This window comes from Myotis nattereri, assembly GCF_964212035.1.
Source record: "Myotis nattereri genome assembly, chromosome: 14".
Classification (NCBI taxonomy): domain Eukaryota; kingdom Metazoa; phylum Chordata; class Mammalia; order Chiroptera; family Vespertilionidae; genus Myotis; species Myotis nattereri.
In genome coordinates this window covers 29,523,287-29,541,819 of record NC_138089.1, presented here as the reverse complement: position 1 = coordinate 29,541,819, position 18,533 = coordinate 29,523,287, and the positions used below count along the sequence as shown (strand labels likewise).

General features: G+C 42.0%; 1 protein-coding gene across 15 annotated transcripts in view; it reads right to left on the bottom strand.

Annotated features, from left to right (window-relative positions):
• Positions 1–1,523: 1,523 nt before the first annotated feature.
• TFDP2 (transcription factor Dp-2) overlaps positions 1,524–18,533 on the bottom strand; it is a 120,317-nt gene continuing 103,307 nt past the window's right edge. For 8 of the 15 annotated variants that reach the window (XM_081106114.1, XM_081106115.1, XM_081106110.1 and 5 more), the window contains 7 exons: positions 15,660–15,822; positions 13,092–13,235; positions 9,745–9,813; positions 6,752–6,903; positions 4,406–4,572; positions 1,922–2,027; positions 1,524–1,742 (listed from right to left, as the gene is read on the bottom strand). In XM_081106114.1, coding sequence (XP_080962240.1) covers positions 1,559–1,742; positions 1,922–2,027; positions 4,406–4,572; positions 6,752–6,903; positions 9,745–9,813; positions 13,092–13,235; positions 15,660–15,822 — 985 coding nt within the window. In that variant the 3' untranslated portion in view covers positions 1,524–1,558. Of the gene's footprint in view, positions 1,743–1,921; positions 2,028–4,405; positions 4,573–6,751; positions 6,904–9,744; positions 9,814–13,091; positions 13,239–15,659; positions 15,823–18,533 lie in introns of all 15 variants that reach the window. The other 7 variants (XM_081106106.1, XM_081106109.1, XM_081106113.1 and 4 more) reach the window with 1 other exon arrangement.

Sequence of the window (18,533 nt, the reverse complement as noted above, 5' to 3'; positions counted from 1 at the left end):
TTTGCCGCTTTGGGCACCTCCCATCTGCCCAGCCTAAGAGATGTGCCTGGATCTCAGGCTGAGACTGAATTCTCTAAAAACTGCCTCTATCTCTGCACTCTGAGTCCGCACTATAGCTTATTTCTGACAATGAGTTTTGTCTGAAAAGAAAGTTAAGTTCAAGTTGTATGTTTCTGTGTATTCGTTTCTACGGCCTAACCCAGCCCCTGGCCAGCCAGGTCCTCCCCGCTCACTGCAGCACAAGGCCCCTGCACACACCCCGCGGGGCCGAGGAACGGACTGACCTGGGCTGAGCCCACAGGTGCTCGATGCATAATCTGGGGGCAAATCCAATGGCCAAGACAAACCATAGAGCTCATTTTCTATTATTGCTCTTTTCCAGGCCTTGCTGTGAGACTTGGTTGGGGTGTGGCCATGGGGGCAGGTGTCTCCATGCTCCTGTTCGGAGGGGCAGGGACTGGACACGCCAGCACTGCGTTCCTGGCGGCATCTTTGGCTATGAAACAACACGCCAGCTACTGCACAACCAGAACCCCTACCATTCGGAGAGTTCACCACTTTTCGAAATGCGACATCAGGTGAGTCTGAAACGCAGTTTACCCAGGAATAACTCAGTAAGGCCATTTTGATTAATGAAAATGTATAACAGGTGACAGGGACAGGAAAACAGTGCTATCATACTCGGGAAATGACACTTGGTTCATTTTCATCAACTGCACACTGGGTGAAATCACACAATTACTACAGGGAACTGTAAGCAAGCCATCTGGTCAGAGGGATGTGTTCCTTTGTCTTAAATGAAAGCGCTGTATGAAATGCATCGCTCTGATTAAAATGATACTTTCCTTCTCTGAGAAACCCCAGATTTAGAACGCTGGCAAAGGCAGTGCTGGCAAAGTATTTAATGCACGTGGAAAGGCTATTCTACTTTGGCTTCCAGAAGTAGCCCTAAAAAATTCTATGCACCAAATGCATTGGCTAATAGTGATCATTTCCATTTTACTATAAATTATTCTAAATGTCACTTAAGTACTTAAGAGTTAGCGCGCTCCTTTCTAGAAGCTGTCTAAGGCAGCTGATGCGTAAAGCACCTCAACCAGGCTTTCAGCTAGCTCCGCAGTGCAGCTTGTGCCCAGGCCCACCTCCCACACTGCACCGCGCACCCACCGGAGCTCGTCACGCCCATTCGTGCCTCCCACGGAGAGAAGCAATCCTGGTTCTAAGGAGGGTCACGTGGGTGGGGGAACAGAGGTCCCACGTGCGGAAGGTAAATGAGCTTTGTTCATGCAGCCCAGCTCTCCCAGGCCTGTCCCGCTGTCCCCTCAGAAAGCTCGCTCTGAGAGGTGACCTACTACCCTACTGTCAGTTCTCATTCACAGACGGTAACGTTCATCTCACGCGTGTCAGCCTGCGTGTAATTCGCAGATTGTGTTTCCCTAGTTTCCACTGGACACACAGTGCAAACAGAAGCAAGGACTGAAGCAATCATTTCAAAAACAAGAGCTCACACTAAAACACACATGAGCATCAATAGGAAAACGTGGGTTTCGTCCTGTCTTTATTCTGGGGAGGAGGAGTCCTCCTCCTCTTCCTCCTCGTCGTCGTCGTTGAGCGAGCAGGGCGTCTCGCCGCGGGACTCGGAGCAGTGAGAGGCCGCACTGCTGGACTGGTGACTGTTTGGGGCAAGGATCTGCCCAGTTGCTAAGGCCACTTCAGCATCCAAGCAGAACCCCTGGGTTACGCTAGCAAACAATTCAAACACAGGCTCATTAACGTGGTGAACGTTTTCCGCTTCGTAACACAGGAATGGGGCAGGGGAAAGGAGCCACGGAGGGCTCGGCCAGGGCCTGGGCAGGGGCATGCTGCGCTCGGAGAAGGGGCCGGCCCGCAGCTGGCCTTTTGAACCCAGAAACATACGTACCTTGATTGGGATAAGGTGGCACCAGTGGTCAGGTCTAAACTTGAAACTGACTGGGTAGAGTTCAAAAGCAGCCCCTGGTTTAACCATGACGGTCCTGTGGAGATATCTACGGGGAAAAACAAAGACAGAAGGGGTGGGTCCCACAGTCCTGTGGCTGCTATTGTTCCCGTGGGAAGAGAGCGGACAAGTGAGGGCATCAGCCTGTTCTAATCACAGCCACACAAGTCTCCTGCCCTGGGGAGAAGCCAGATTTCTTCAGCAGAAAACAGACATTTCTAAATCATAAGGGGGATGAGGGAGAGACAGGAAGGCTGACTACAGCAAGAAAGAATTCAAATTCAACCAATTGTGGGCTCTCGTTCTCTTTTCTCAGGACCTCAAGAGGCAGCACTCACTGGACTACCATGGATGCCTGCTGTCCTCGCCATGGAAGACTCGGGACCCTGACGGTGGTAACAGCCAAAGCCAGCAGTGGGTAGAGAGAGTCACATCGGAAATGTCTCAGGTACAAAGGACAGACACATTTTTGCCCAAACCCCCACTGAATCCATCTTTTCAAGTGCCCCCCTGGGGAACGCAGTGCTACTAGTCACCCAAGACCTATTCTTTCTCCTGATACCTTTTGCTTAAAACTCAAACTCGCTTTTATTTTGAAAGGCCACGAGCAGCCATGCTTTTAGTGAGGGTGACACAGGCACCGCTTTTTCAGTCTGCATAAATATCCTGGGTCTGTCCTTTCAATGTTGTTTTCTACACATATATCATACTTCTCCTATCATAACCTTGACCAATTCTCACTGTAGTTTCACTTGTTTAATGCTTACCTCCTTATCTAGGATGTCAGCTCAGAGAAGACAGTGACAAGAACATGTAAGATCTAAATGTTACTGAATGAATGATAGTCTCTTCCAATAGTGAGTTTACAAAGAAGGTGATGTGCAGATTAGAAATACAATTCTAAGAGAAATTCTTAGAATTACATTATAAGATCGAATGTACACTCAGAAAAATGTAATTTACCAAAATGAAAGCTTATTATATTTAATCAAAATAATTTTATAATTACTGAGCAGAAAGCTGTGTGTTAAGATTGGAAACTGCTATCCAGCATTGTCGGGCCAAGTGAGAGGCATCCTAGGAGGAAGAAGTGAGCGAATCTCTACGCTGATTTTAGAATGGCCTTGGGAACCGGTTTCTCACAGGCTAACAAGGCAGCTGTGAAAAAAAGAATTTCAGTTCTAAGAACAGCAGACTTTAAATACATTAAATAACAAGTCTGGACACGATAACATTAAGGCCAGAATCCTGATCAGGATAGTAATTAGCATATGGGGAAACTTTGTCAGAGCTCAGCTAGTTGCATAACACAGGACACTTTCTCTTCACAACAGCTCTGAAAGCCTGTTTCTTTCACATTATCCTAGAAACCACACAGTGGTTCTCACCATCGTACCCCAGAGCCCTCTGTCCTTTGCACTAAAGGCACACATTTGTTCTTCAAAAGAACTAACCAGAAAGTCTGTGCCCCAGGCTGCCAATGAGGTCACCAAGAGATAAAAGCCAGAGAGCCTGCCTAATCACCAAGCTTTTACAATGAGAATGGACTGAAGTAAAGTTGTGGTGAGTTACTGAAAGCCCTTCCCTTAGACGCTGCTGGGCTGCCAACAGAATAGCCAGTCCTGCCCTGGGAGAGAGCAGGGGGAGATACTGGCTGAGGGGCAATAAGATGGGGTCTCATGAGTGGGTGATGCCAATTTAAGAACTAAATCCAACAGACACTTGTGTTGTGATTGAAGAGCCAAAACCACAAAACAAAACAAAAACTACTTTGCAGTTCTAGGAGATAATACTTACAATGAAGGGAACTGCCCAAAGCAAAGGCAGAGCACTGTTTGCTACATCCAAATTCTAGGTGCAGAACATACCATAATCTTAGTAAGTTAGGACAATCATAAAGATGTCAGAATGAGTGAAACAAAATCTGAATTATATAACATGCAAAACAGTGGTTTTTAGTATATTCAAGCATACTTTTATAGTTCATAATAAAAATGATAAAGAACCCAATTTAAAAAACAAGCAAAGGATCTGAATAGACATTCTCCAAGGAAGATTTACGAATGGCCAATAAGCACATGAAAAGATGCTCACATCATTAGTCACTAGGGAAATGCAGATCAAATTGACAGTGAGATACCACATCTATTAGGATGGCTGTAATAAAAAGGTGGCCAACAAGTGTTTAGAAGGGTGTGGACAAACTGAAACTCGCATACATTGCTGGTAGAACTGTAAAATGGTACAACTGCTTTGGAAAATAGTATGGCAGTTCCTCAAAATGTTAAAGTAGGAAAGGGTTCAGAATCAAGGACGAGCATACAGTGGACTTGAACTAATTTTCTATGAGAAAAGGAGAAAGGTTTTAACATGTTAGGTTTGATATATTTAATCAGGGACAACATGTGAAAGGATCCGTTAACATACCTGTGATATAACCTTCTAACGCCTTTGGCACCAGGGATTTTGCACGTTTCAGATCCTCCAGAGAACATTTGCCTGACTCCAGGCCAAAGGACATTCCCATCCGCTTCAGCACTTCGATGTCATCATGGATCTCAAAGGTGTTGTCAAAATTGAAAAGATATTCAAACCTGCACCAAGAAACAAAGTTGGTACAGGCTTCCGTGGCATTGGAGAGGTCTGAGGAGTTTTATAGTCTGTTTACTACATAAAAGAATGAGGGCCTAAGTTCAGCTATCGCACTAGAAATTATCGATGTTTATAGCAATAAGGGTCCTTCTGCTGTATTCAGGAGATGACATCTCAAATACACCACTTTCCCAAGTAACACGTTAAGCACCCAGCCTGTTTGGTCTCCGCACGGAAAGTATAGTGTCAGTCACCGGTGACTGACAAGGCGCTTAATGTGTCTAACTTTCATGTGACCGACAAGAGGTCCATAAACTTTAGCCCTCATTAAGCTATTGCAAATTGGATACAGAAATACTGGTCTAAATCCAATACTTTCCTTTCTTTTCTGTTAATCCTCAAGAGTATATTTTTTCCATTGCCTTTCAACAGAGAGAGAAAAACAAGGTAAGAGGAGAGACACATGGATTGGTTGCCTCTTGAATGAGCCCTAACTGGGTGGGTGGGGGGGGGGGGGCGGGCGAGACAGACCACAAGAACCCACAACCCAGGTATGTGCCCTGGACTGGGAATTGAACCTGAGACCCTTCAGTGTGTGGGCTGGCGCTCTAACCACTTGGCAACACCGGCCAGGGCTAGTTTGGTCAATTTAATGCTCATGGTGGGAGAGCTGCCTGGCTAAGTAAGGGGAAAAGATTACATCACCAAAGTAAGTGAAAGAAAGGCTGTAGGATCTGCCTTGAACAACAAACTGCTGCAAGCTTCTTAGAGTTTCCTTCCTCCAGGGAAGAGCATTGAGTCAGTTACCACCCAAGAATGGAACCCTTACTAGACCCCAGCCAGGGATGAACAGAAGCCATAAAGCCCTTAGGCCAATGACTCCCTGCAATTCCTTTATGAAAGCATTTAACATGTTTAAATTGCCTGCTTTGAGTCCAAGCCTTAGGCATTCTCTCATTTAATCCTCACCACAGGGCTAGGAAGTGGCGTTTTCCGGAAAACAGCTCTGGAGCAGTTAAATGGGGGAAGCCGTCATCCACACCTGGGTCTGTCTCCACCCCATGCCCTCAACTGTCTCATGATACTGATCACAGACTGAAGACCAACGAATTAACTATTTTTATGAAGGTAAAATAAATCTCACATTAATTCTGTATTATTGATGGATGGATAAAGAAAATGTATAGATACAATAAAATATTCAGCCACAAAAAAGAGAAGGAAACGCTGCCATTTGTGACAACATGGATGGACTTTGAGGGCATTATGCTAAGTGAAATAATTCAGAGAAAGACACATACTGAATGATCTCACTTAATGTGGAACCTAAAAAACTGAATTCAAAGATACAGAGAATTGATTGGGGGGGGGGCAAAATATATGAAGGTGGTCAAAAATATTAACTTTCAATTATAAGATTAAAAAACAAAGGCGAGCCCTAACCGGTTTGGCTCAGTGGATAGAGCGTCAGCCTGTGGACTGAAGGGTCCCAGGTTCAATTCCGGTCAAGGGCATGTGCCTTGGTTGCGGGTGCATCCCCAGTAGGAGGTGTGCAGGAGGCAGCTGATTGATGTTTCTCTCTCATCGAGGTTTCTAACTCTATTGCTCTCCCTCTCTGTAAAAAAATCAATAAAATATATTAAAAAAACAAACAAACAAAAAAAAAACACAACAAAAAAAGCAGAGATTGCACCTAGCATTTTCATGTCTATTCATCCATTAATAAACAGAAGCCCACTCAACTAAGAGATAGTAAAACAAAGAGGTAATTGCTTTTATGCCTCATGTTGATCTAAAGTATTTCCACAATAAACTATGACAGTGAATCACCAGCGAGCCTACCTGTGTCAGACCCTCACTGATGGTCTACCTCGCTGTAGTTCTTGCCCACAATTATGCCACATGCACGTACATATGTGTACATCCTGATCTGTGTCCAGGCACCACCCTGCACGTAACAGGCAGCAGAGGGCCAGGCACATGACTGGGGGCTGTGGAGGGCAAGTGATGGAGCACAGGCCAGAAGCTGACAGCTCTCCATGTATGAAAAGGTGTTTCACACGCCCCAAGGAGTCAGCCTTGGAGGACTCAGAGAATGGAGTACACCCCTCTTATTTTGTCAAATGACAGGACTGCGTGAAGAGAAGGCTGCCCTGCAACCTGCCCCCATTCTGTACTCACTTGTCACTGGAGATGCTGCAGTCTATGACTGTCTTCCTGCTCGTGTTGATGATTATAAATGGCAGCTGAATGGTGGAGTTCAGAGCTGGCGGGCCCTGGTTCTGCTGTTCATTTTGCCGATTTCTTTGTACCAGGTTTTTGAAAGCGATTTGCTGTAATGATCGATTAAAAAAAGTAGTCATTTAATATGGATAAGTGAGTTGGAATTAAATGAATAGAGTTTAAAGAGACCTTCCACCTGTAGTGAATTAGACATTTAAGAAAAAAGATTAGAAAAATCCAACTCAATAAATATATTTCAAGGGGAAAAATATACATTTAAATGGTGTCTACCATCATCATAATGTAAATAATGGGGCCATGGTTTCTGTTACCCATAGAAATGGGACCTTACAAATCTGAGAGCCAGGGGCACCTGCAGCTCCTCAGAGAGAGTGATTCAGGGGAAACGACATTGAGGGAGCTTGCTTTCCACTCACCCACCACAGACGCCCATGAGTTCAGGGTTGAATACATTGCTTACTCTAGCCCAATGATATGCAAAGAAGCAGTGGCATTAAGCATAACTCACCTGTGCCACGTGATGTCAGTGTGCTGACATTAACTGTTAAAAAGAATTAAGCGAACTAGGCTATGGCAAATTATTATTGTTCAGGGACTTAATTTTCTTTCTAAGACAACTTCATCCCTGTTATTTGATGAAGGAAAGAACAAAACGCTAGGAGGAAATAAGGTATGAAAAAGCAAAAAGTGCCTGTTTCTTGCTATACTTTGGGTTTCATTTCAATAGAGAGAACTGCTTTTATAAATGTTGACAGCTAGGGTGCTCCAGGTTGAAATCTTCTATAAATATTTGGTTTGAGAGACCACAGAGGGGGAAACAATTTAGGACTTAAAAAAATACACATAATGAGAGCGACCTTGGCTAGCAACATTCTTTCTGATAAACACATAATTACAAGTCTACTGAGAAACAGATTTTAAATATAACATATACCGAAAATCCAGCTCCAAAGTGTTCCATGACACTGAGGAAACCTGAGGAAGGCTCAGCACGGAGCGTAGGGACCATGAGTTGACAGGGAACTCCTGCAGCTAACTGTGCAGGGACGGGGACCGAGAGAGAAAGCGAGGGCCTGGCCGGCCAGGTCTACAAGAAGGCAGGATGCTGCAGGGAGCAGCTGCAGGAAAAGGAATCAAGGATCAGCTTTGTTAAAGCTGCAACAGTCTCTTCAAACAAAATCTTATTGGGACATCCACTATGGAAAACATAAAATGCGGCCTCCAGCGGTAGGTTCTATGGGGCTTTCAGTGTGAAAAGCAGACACAGAACACAGAAAAAAAGAAACGGCCCAGTGTCCGGGCTCCCTGTTCCACCTGCCGCCACCCCCTGCCTCGGCCCTGCTTCCGGCTCAGACCAGCACGGACCTTCGGGAGGGCGACCGGTTATCTCCTGCCCTTTTGATTTATTCATGAATGTGAGAGAAAAACATAAGCATCTAGAAAGTTTAACACAAAAACCTGGACTATTCAGGAGTACTTAACATTCTATCCTTCAGACAAAGTGACTACTTTAGGGGGAAAACCTGGTAACTCCTTGGTATCTTTATTTCTGAAAAGTAAACTTCACCAAAAATTAAATGACTTATAGTTGTTCAAATCAAAGTTGATTTTAGGATTGGTTGAAAGATGTTCAAATAAAGAAAATTGCAGATAAAAGCTAACGCATAAAGGCATGCATTCCCCTCCTAGGAACACGCCTGTGCCATTCCTTCCCCCTCTCCTGCCCCTAAAGCAGTGGTTCTCAACCTGTGGGTCGTGACCCTTTGGTGGTCGAACGACCCTTTCACAGGGGTCGCCTAAGACCATCCTGCATATCAGATATTTACATTACAATTCATAACAGTAGCAACATTACAGTTATGAAGTAGCAACGAAAATAATTTTATGGTTGGGTCACAACATGAGGAACTGTATTTAAAGGGCCAGAGGGTTGAGAACCACTGCCCTGCAGGCACAAGTATCTCCTCAACCCCTACGCGCGAGGTTTGCAATCAGTAGAACAACGGGCAGTGGCAGCTCGTCCCAGGCTAACCCCATAAGCCTGTGCCCAAGGCCCCCTTGTCTCTGACTTCCCGGTGAGCCAGAGCAGCCCGGCCGAGGCTTTCCTGTTGCTTCTTCCATGCCCTTCCTGGTTTCACAGTCCTAAGTATGCTTTTGCCATGGCTAATAAATTCTTGCTTGCTTTGCTGCAATGAAAAACAGCAAAGGCATAAAGATTCCCTGACTCATTTTACAAGTTTTGGGCTGGATTGAATATAGTTCCACTGTATGGCTCAAAGTGAATTTTTGCACCAACTGCAATTACCAAAAATAGAAAAAACAAGTCCATCTACCCTGTGATTTTACCTCCCATAACTTCATACAAAGGCTCTCTATTGTATTTTTTAAAATCATCCAAATTCTAGGCAATTATCCAAAAATATATAGAGAGATCCTTATTACACTATAAATTTTAATTTTCTTTTAAACATAAATGCATTTTAAGGTTAGGTATTTTTACAAAGCTTATTGAGTATTGCATGTTATTCTGTTACTACAGATAATGAGTATTGCAGGTGGATTTAATTATTTTATTCAATGTGCCCAAAACTTAACTAGCTTTACTTCTTAGTATTCCACATTAGGACTAAAACACACACACACACACACTCACTCCGAATAGTTTCTGTTCAGAGTAAAGATAAGTGTCAAAGTAAATTGTTGTATAAAATGTCACCCACAGGGCAGGTGAGGGCTGTGGGGCCCTGATGATGGTGAGAGACGGAACCAGCTTAGAGACAGACCATGGATGGCAATGGGCTCGCCTGTTGGAGGCTGCCCTACTGTGGTCCCAGACACTCCCTCAAAGGCACCCAGAGTAGGAAATAAGCAAGTAAGCGGAGAAGCAGACACAGGCAGGGCAGGTACGAAAGGCATCCCAGCATCTTTACCTGCAGGAGAAGCTCTTGCAGCTGGGCCCGCTTCTGCTTTATCCGTTCTATCCGCCTCTGCTTCTCTATCTTTGAAACACAGGTCACAAAATAACATGAAGATGTGTAGGGTATAAAGCACTGCTCATTTTCAGGTCCCAATTCTGAGATATCAAGAATTTTCTTTAGAGAGATGCAAACCAACATCAATAAAGGCAAGCCACACCTCTTTGCGGGTAGGGGTTGGGGCAAGCGAGCAGACAGTGCAGCAGAATTGCAGCAGCTGCTATCAGTAATGAGACCATCTGCGTAAGGAATGCCTGGTGCGCAGGACTCTTTGCTATTTACCACTTAAGTTCAACAGTGAGAGCTAACACTTAGGACACTTACTCTATGTGCCAGCACCCAGCTCAGCACTCCCCACACATTACCTCAGTTCCTCTTCTCAAGACCCTATGTATGTCGTTATCCATTCGCATGTAAGGAAATGGAGGCACAGAGGGTTAAGTAACTGCCCAAGGGCACGCCGCTTAGTACTTGGCAAGAACCCCAGCCATCTGGTTCCAGAGACCCTAATATTAATTGCTTTGCTATATTATGCTCACCCTCCCCACCCACCAAGAATGAGGTAAGATCTCAGTCTTTTATTTTTACTTTTAATTGATTTGCTTTAAAAAAAAAAAAAACTCACATGGCTGATTGCTGGCTCAAAGAATACACATATAGTCCTCTCCAAAAATGTTTTACGCCGAACCGGTTTGGCTCAGTGGATAGAGCGTCGGCCTGCGGACTCAAGGGTCCCAAGTTTGATTCCGGTCAAGGGCATGTACCTTGGTTGCGGGCACATCCCCAGTGGGGGGCGTGCAGGAGGCAGCTGATCGATCTCTCTCATCGATGTTTCTACCTCTCTATCCCTCTCCCTTCTTCTCTGTAAAAAAACAATAAAATGTATTGAAAAAAAAAATGTTTTACCAATTTGCACTCTCATTAGTAACACTATTTCCCAATAACCCGGTCAGTACTAACACTCATTCCAGATGGTGCACAGGACCTGCTAATGGTCCATACTTGACCCTGGTCACATAGAAGTTAACTTTTAATCCTATAGTATCTTGTATCATTTCCTGTTTCTCATGTGTAAATATCACTTTCCTGATAAGAGAAATTAGGTCAGATTTCTCTCTCTCCTTTTCCTTCTTTCTCCTTCCTTCCTTTTCTTCTTTTATTTTAGTTTATTATTGACGTAAAATTGGTATACTGTATTTTAACTGACTTAAATAAGCACAGCTGGCCTGAGCCAGTTTGGTTCAGTGGATAGAGCGTTGACCTGTGGACTCAAGGGTCCCAGGTTCTATTCTGGTCCAGGGCACATGCCCGGGTTGTGGGCTCGATCCCCAGTAGGGAGCATGCAGGAGGCAGCCAATCAATGATTCTCTCTCATCGTTGATGTTCTATCTCTCTCTCCCTCTCCCTTCCTCTCTGAAATCAATAAAAATGTATTAAAAAAAAAAGCACAGCTGCTAATACAGGTAGCTTATATATATTCAATATACAATTCAATTCCTGTCTGTAGTAAGAAGTATGCTAATGGGATAAATTTCCCAGCTTCAAAGGACTGTTATTTTCCTCATTCTTACAACTTCCTGTAAAACAGATCTTAGGGTTTGATTTTCCTTGCGATGAGTTCCTGTCTCTTTGGGCAAAAAGTCAATGACATCAAATGAGACATTTTTCTTGTCTACTCCAAGAAAATTATTTATTTGCTCTCCATCCACTCTAGTCTGCACCAGAAATTTCCTCTCATTATCCCTAACCACTACCACACTTTAATCCTAAATAACTTTAGGCTGACTGTGAAATCAGTGTGGCCTTCAACATTTGAAAAGATGTAGGAGTTCCGCCCTGTACCTGAAGCGTGACAGGTCAGGCCCCCACCTACCCCTCCTGCACACACAAGTTGTACCAACTCTACCTCTAGAACACATCTCCAAACTCACTGCCACTGCCGTAATGAATGCGGCCACCTCCAATCTCCCCTCCTCACCTTCCTGTCTGTCCAACTTCCAACCCTCTAGTAGAGTGATCCTTCAGAATATACCCCATCAGCCCTCCTCTTTATAACTCTTCAATAGCTTCCCCTAGTTTCTAGGACCAGGTCCCAACAGCTTAGGACTCTCTCCTTGCCTGTACTCTGGCCACACCCTGCTGTGGTCACGCCTTCCGATGCCTGCCTTGGCCCATGCAGGCCTCTGCCTGGAAGGCCCTCCCTGCTTTAAACCACTTGGCAAACTCCTACTCCTCCCTCATGACTGAGCTCAGGGATTTTTTTCTTGTAAAGCCCTCCCTTATCTCCCAGAAAATCTGTCCATACTTCTTTCATAGTAGTAATCACATTTTTGGTAACACTTTTACATTTCTCCTCTTAATTAGAATGAAAGCTCCTTAAAGTCAGAGATTTTTGTCTTGTACAATCTTTGATTAAGCACATAGCTGGCAGATGCTAATAGATTTTTGTTATCAGCTTATTATTACCAGTAATTACAATGATGCTCAACTTCCACTCTATCAAAAGGAGAAGAGGAGGAGGGCATTTCCACTGCACCATATAAATAAAGTTATAATTTCTGATAAATGTCTGGTTTCTCCCTCCATCCACAAGTATACTGATACCAAATCATGAGAAAAACATGAAATTAACCACATTTATCTCCATAAGCTACCTGTATCTCACTTTATTCCCTTTATGGCCATGACAATAAAAATATGTCAGATTTGGAAACTATGTCAAGGCACATGTTCATTTAGGAAAGATTTCCTATAATGATAAAGTTAACAGAATACAAAATGTTTTTGTACACGTCATGTCCAAATTCATGTTACTGCTACACATTAGATCTATTCTGATAAAGATACAAATGAAATACCATTCTGTTGCCACTGATTCCAGAGTTAAAGGTAAAAAGCTTAAACATAAGAAACAAATGGACAGCTTCACCCATATTTTGGCGTCCATAAAGCAAGCATTATATCAAAACTGAGATAGTATTTCTGTTACATGAATCACCGAAATGTTATTGTTAGAGTGCTCAGAATTGAATTAGAATAAAATAAAGATCTTCTCTAAGAAACAGTAAAAATCAAGCCATCTAATTTCTATGCCCCTTGTTTCATCAGGACACCAGTCAGACTACATATCTCTAAAGTTTCTTCCAGTTCTAAAACTCTATGTAGAAGAATCTATTTTTTAAAAAGACATAGTATACATAATTAGAAATATTTTACTTGTATGTAACCACATTTCTAAATTAAAATGCCTCTGATGTAAAATAAAGCAAACCACTTTGTATAACCAGATTTTCCTTTCTTACCTCCAGGTTTTGACACTCCTGAGCAGAATTGGTAGGCAGGCCAATCCACTTGATTTCTTTTTTTTCTTTTGATATTATGTTCATTGCCATTAGCACATTTAAAGCATCATAAACTCTTCGCCTAATGTTCTTCTGGTCATAAGCCTGCTAAAAAATACATTTATTAAGTGATAAAAGTTAAGAGTTAAGATAAGTCACAGATATTAAAATATTTAATGAATACCCTAATATTCTAAGTGTCCGACCAATCGGTCGACTGGTCAACTGCTCGAACAGTCGCTATGGAGCACACTGACCACCAGGGGGCTCATGCTCTGACCAGTAGGTTAGCTTGCTGTTGGGGTCCGGCCAATAGGGACTGGGCGACATGTGCTGGACACACCCTGGAGACCTCCCGTGGTCCCTCCCCAGCCGGCTGGCCGCAATTGGCCCCAATCAACGGCCAGGCCAAGGGACCCCACCAGTGCACGAATTCGTGCACGCGCCTCTAGTTTTATAACATTTTCAAAGTGCTGAAAAATTCTACACCCACTGAAACTATCCTTCAAAAGTAAAGAAAAATAAAGACACTTTTAAACAATCTAAAACATAGAACAATCTAAAGAAAGTAAAGATTATGTTACCTACAGATCTAAATTTGAAAATGCTAAAAGGCCTTCTTCAGGGAGAAGAAAGATGATGTAACTGAGATAGAGCATGGAAAAGTAGAATGGAATGAAGACCAACTCAAAAGGAAAATTTCAATTAACATTCTCTGTATAAACAAGAATGGCCCGGCCAGCGTGGCCTGAGCATTGACCTATGGACCATGAGGGCATATGCCCAGGTTATGGGCTCAATCCCCAGTGTGGGGCATGCAGGAGGTAGCCAATCAATGATTCCCTCTCATCATTGATGTTTCTATTTCTCTCTCCCTCTCTCTCTGAAATCAATATAAATATTTTTTTAAAAATTAAATAAAACAAGAATGTCTTTTTGAGGCTAGAATATATATAGAACTAATATACATGACAGCAATAGTATATATAGCAGAAAGGGGTAATGAAGTTAATGTGAGCTAAGGCCTTGCATTGTCTGGGAGGATATTTGACTTTGAAAAGTCAAGAATGCATATCTTTTTTAAAAAAATATATTTCTTTATTGATTTTAGAGAGGGAGAAGAAGAGAGAGAGAAACATCAATGAGAGAGAATCATTGATTGGCTGCCTCCTGCACACCCCCAACTGGGGATCGAGCCTGCAACCCAGGCATGTGCCCTTGGCCAGAATTGAACCTGGGACCCTTCAGTCCACAGGCTGATGCTCCATCCATTGAGCCAAGCCAGCTAGGGCAAGGATGCTTGTTTTAAGCTCTAGGTAAACAGTGCATCTCAAAATGTGGTCCATGGACTAGTACTAATCCACATACAGTCCTTGGGTTATGTCGGACTCGACGTATGTCGTACGTCGCAATCTCCCATTTATTTATATAAAAAAAAAGTTCTGTCATTTCCACATATGTACATATGTGCTTTATGTTTCTTATTATTTATTTACCACAAGTAAAGGTCAGGAATTAACTTTCTTTTAAATTTTTTTTACTGTTTCACTTCATTACTGCTGTGAATATGCTCCATGTGAGTGATGTAGGTGCTTATGTAGGTGGGTTCGACTTACGGGGAAAATCGAGTTACCTTGGATTATGGATCTCCAACGTGACCTGAGGACCTACTGTACTCTTACTAGCTTACAATGAAAATAGGGAACTTGCACCCAAATGCCAATCACATAGATCACTAACTAAAGAACAGTATTTAATTCAGCTGACTTTTTTGAGGAGGGTGGGAAGGGGTAGGTAGCAAGACTTTCTCAATGAAGAAAATTGTGTTAACTTGCATTGAGGAAAAAGCCCTTTATCTTATTGTGTGTATGGATAGATCCTAAGAACAAAATCCAATCAATCAAATGCTCTGATAATAAAGGATGGTAGAGAACACTGAATCCACTTAAAGGTAGAACTAAACTTAAATAAAGGAGATTTGCCCGGACAGCGTGGCTCAATGGCAGAGCATTGACCTATGAACCAGGAGGTGACAGTTCAATTCCCAATTGGGGCACATGCCCAGATTGTGGGCTCGATCCCCAGTGTGGGGCATGCAGGAGGCAGCCCATCAATGATTCTCTCTCATCATTGATGTTTCTATCTCTCTCTCCCTCTCCCTTCCTCTCTGAAATCAATATTTTTAAAAAATAATAATAAATGGGAGGTTTAAATTCTAGAACTGATTGTAAATAGAAATTTTGACACTGTAGAAATGATAACATAACAAATATCAGTATGCTCTCTCGGGAATCCCCAAAGTTATATTTTAAAAAATATTTGTTCATCTCAATGTTGAAATAAATAATAAAAGAATTCTTTCCAAAAACAAAAAATCAACAACCAAAAATTCTCAACAGACAATATGAAACCCTCAAGTAAAGGAGGAATTGGGAAACCCTTAGCTTGTCTGAGTCCTCATATTGATGACACAGATAACCCAAAGAGGTACACTCATCACAGTCAATGTCAAGTGCATGATCTACCTACCGAATCAGCTGCCAAATGGTTATTTGAATTGGTGAACTCTGATACCAGCTCATCAGCTACTTCATTATATGACGTTGTGCCTTTCCGCTGAACTTTCTCACACACTTTCATTGAAAAATGTCTCAAGCCTTTTCCATTTTTATCTCCTTTTTTGCTTCGTTTACTAAAAGAGAAAAACAAATATTTATACTCCATCATACTTACTTAGAGACTTCCTTTACAAAAGTATAACATAATGAAAAGAAAGTAATTTGATTTTTGTTTCAAGTGGTAAGTTTTAATTGAATTAGAGATGAGGAAATGTTTTAAATTTAATTTTTACCTTAAAAGCCTAATAACATATAAAGCTAGAGTGGTTCTCTTATACACATCATCTATTTCTTCAACAAATATTTATTGACCAGTTATTTACTATTATGTGTCAGGCACTATTCTACATACTGGGAATAAATCCATGAAGAAAACAGATAAAAACTCTGCCCTCGTAGTTCATATATGGTACATACTTACCTAATTATTTCAAGTTTGGTTAATGCCTAGGCCTAAACTTTGATAACTTAATCATTACATTTTCAGGGGTTCAGTTTAGTTCTACTAAATTGAGTGGTTTAGTTCTGCTAATCTGAGTGCCAACTATATGCCCAGATTATAAAAGACATGTCAATTTAATATTTAATATTCAGACTACACATACACACACACACACACACACACCAGTTATGGGGGAGTCTAGGAAGATAGCAAGACAGCAGCATAGTTTTCAAACTCTCCAAATCCTCAGATAAAAACAGACAGAGCAACTAGACCTCATGACAATATTTACAACAAAATGCAAACCTCATGACAATATTACAACAAAACTAGATGGCAAGGTATCCTCAACAAACCTCAGAACACAATACCAATGGCCAAAGGCCCACACGGTAGTGAGCCGGATAAGAAATACTCAATGGGGATGCATTTAATGGAAATCAGAACAGTAATCCCAAAATAGCCAATACGAATTTACTAGAAAGCACAGCAGGCCAATTTGAGAGCAGCAGTTGAAATGAGGAGTTTCACCCTCTTCAGTACTAAAGAGGTCACAATAATCTATTTTGCATAACTTCCACAACCGATATTGAAGAGGAAATGACTAATATTGAAGAGGGGCAAAGAATATACTGACAATAGAGTATCTGAAAAAAATAAAAGGGAACAGATTCTAAACATTAAATGCTATAATTGAAGTGTTCATAAAATACAGTCAAACCTCGTTTCTCGAACATCTCCCATCTCCACCAAGTTGCTCGCAGAAAACATATCTAGGTTGTGGAACCAAACTTCGGTTTTTGAACTGACAACCCTTTCAAGCTGATATCTCAGCATGACAAAAAGAGACTCTCCGGCAACAAAGGAGAGAATGCTTTTGTTGCTGGGAAAATCACCAGAAGAGCACATTCTAAAACATAAAGCGGCCATCAAGAGTGCTAATGTTGCTAAAGGGGTGAAAGAAACCATGATCACAGGCAACTGAGGAGGCAGAAAAACTTGATTTGGATAAACGAAAAGCAGTCCATTAGTGACTGCCATTTTGGAGGCAGTGATATGTAAACAAGCAAAGATGCTGCATACTGAGCTGAAAGAGACCCCGGGAATGAGTGCTGAAAGTGAGCCCTTTAAGGCTGGTAGGGGATGGTTTTATTTTATTTACTTTAAGTCTTTATCCAGTTCTTTTTTTATTTTATTTTATTTTTTTATTTTATTTTTTATCCAGTTCTTAACTAGGACCTCATAACTGTTCTATAGGCAATCCAGTCCTTCCTAACATGGCCACCAAGGTGAACTTTCCACACGAAACCGGTCATGTCCCTATTCTGTTTATGTCACTGTTCTAAGTCATTTTATTTTGGAAAAGAATCCACCAACTCCCATTTGCTGTTTACATTTCCACACAAAACGCACTCTAGGCTGATTTGTCCTTAGTTTGGTGCATGGTGATACAAATGGCTAGTCACACATAAGTTAGTATCATTCGTACAAGTCAGGTGACAAAAGTAAGTAAGAGTTGCTAAAAATAGGAGCACAGGAGTTATTTTGAAAAAAATATGTTGTGTATGGGGATTTTAATTTATGCTAAGAACTGGATAATGGCTGAAAGTAAATAAAATTCTCAACTCAGTATTTATATACTTTTTAAAAGCTAGCAATAAAGCATGGTGTTGTTTTTCATGTAATACTAGTATTTTTAAAAAGGGAGCAATAAAATAATCATAGGGTAGTTTGGCTAATTTGTCCTCTGTAGTCATACATGGATAATATTTAAAGAAAAAACTAAACACAGTCCTTAAATAGGAACAGCTAGATTTTAAGTGCTAAAGAACATACTCCTGAAACATAAATACAAGACTACACATAAAAGCTTTATAAGATTAGTTCAGTGTATGCATTGATAATAAACTTGAGAACTGTGGTTAAATATCAACATTGGTAAACTAGCCTATCCTATCTAATAAAAGAGAAACATGGTAATTGGCATACAACCGCTACCCTTCCCATTGGCTAATCAGCGAGATATGCAAATTAACTGCCAGCCAAGATGGCGGCCGGCAGCCAGGCAGCTGATGCGAACAGGGGGGCTTGCTTGCTTCAGTGACGGAGGACTCCAACCTTCCCCACGGGACTTGCCGGCCTCTGAGCTGCAACTCTAAGCAACTATGTTGCAAATAAAGAAGCTGAACAAAACCCCAGAAACCTGCTTTACTCAGCCGGGCTTCAGCCAGCCAGACCGCAACATTGTATCAAATACAGACGGGGAAACGAAGGCCAGAAACCTGTTTTCAGTAGTCAAGGCCCCAGAGCTAAAGCTGGACCAGAATAAAAAAGAAAAAAGAA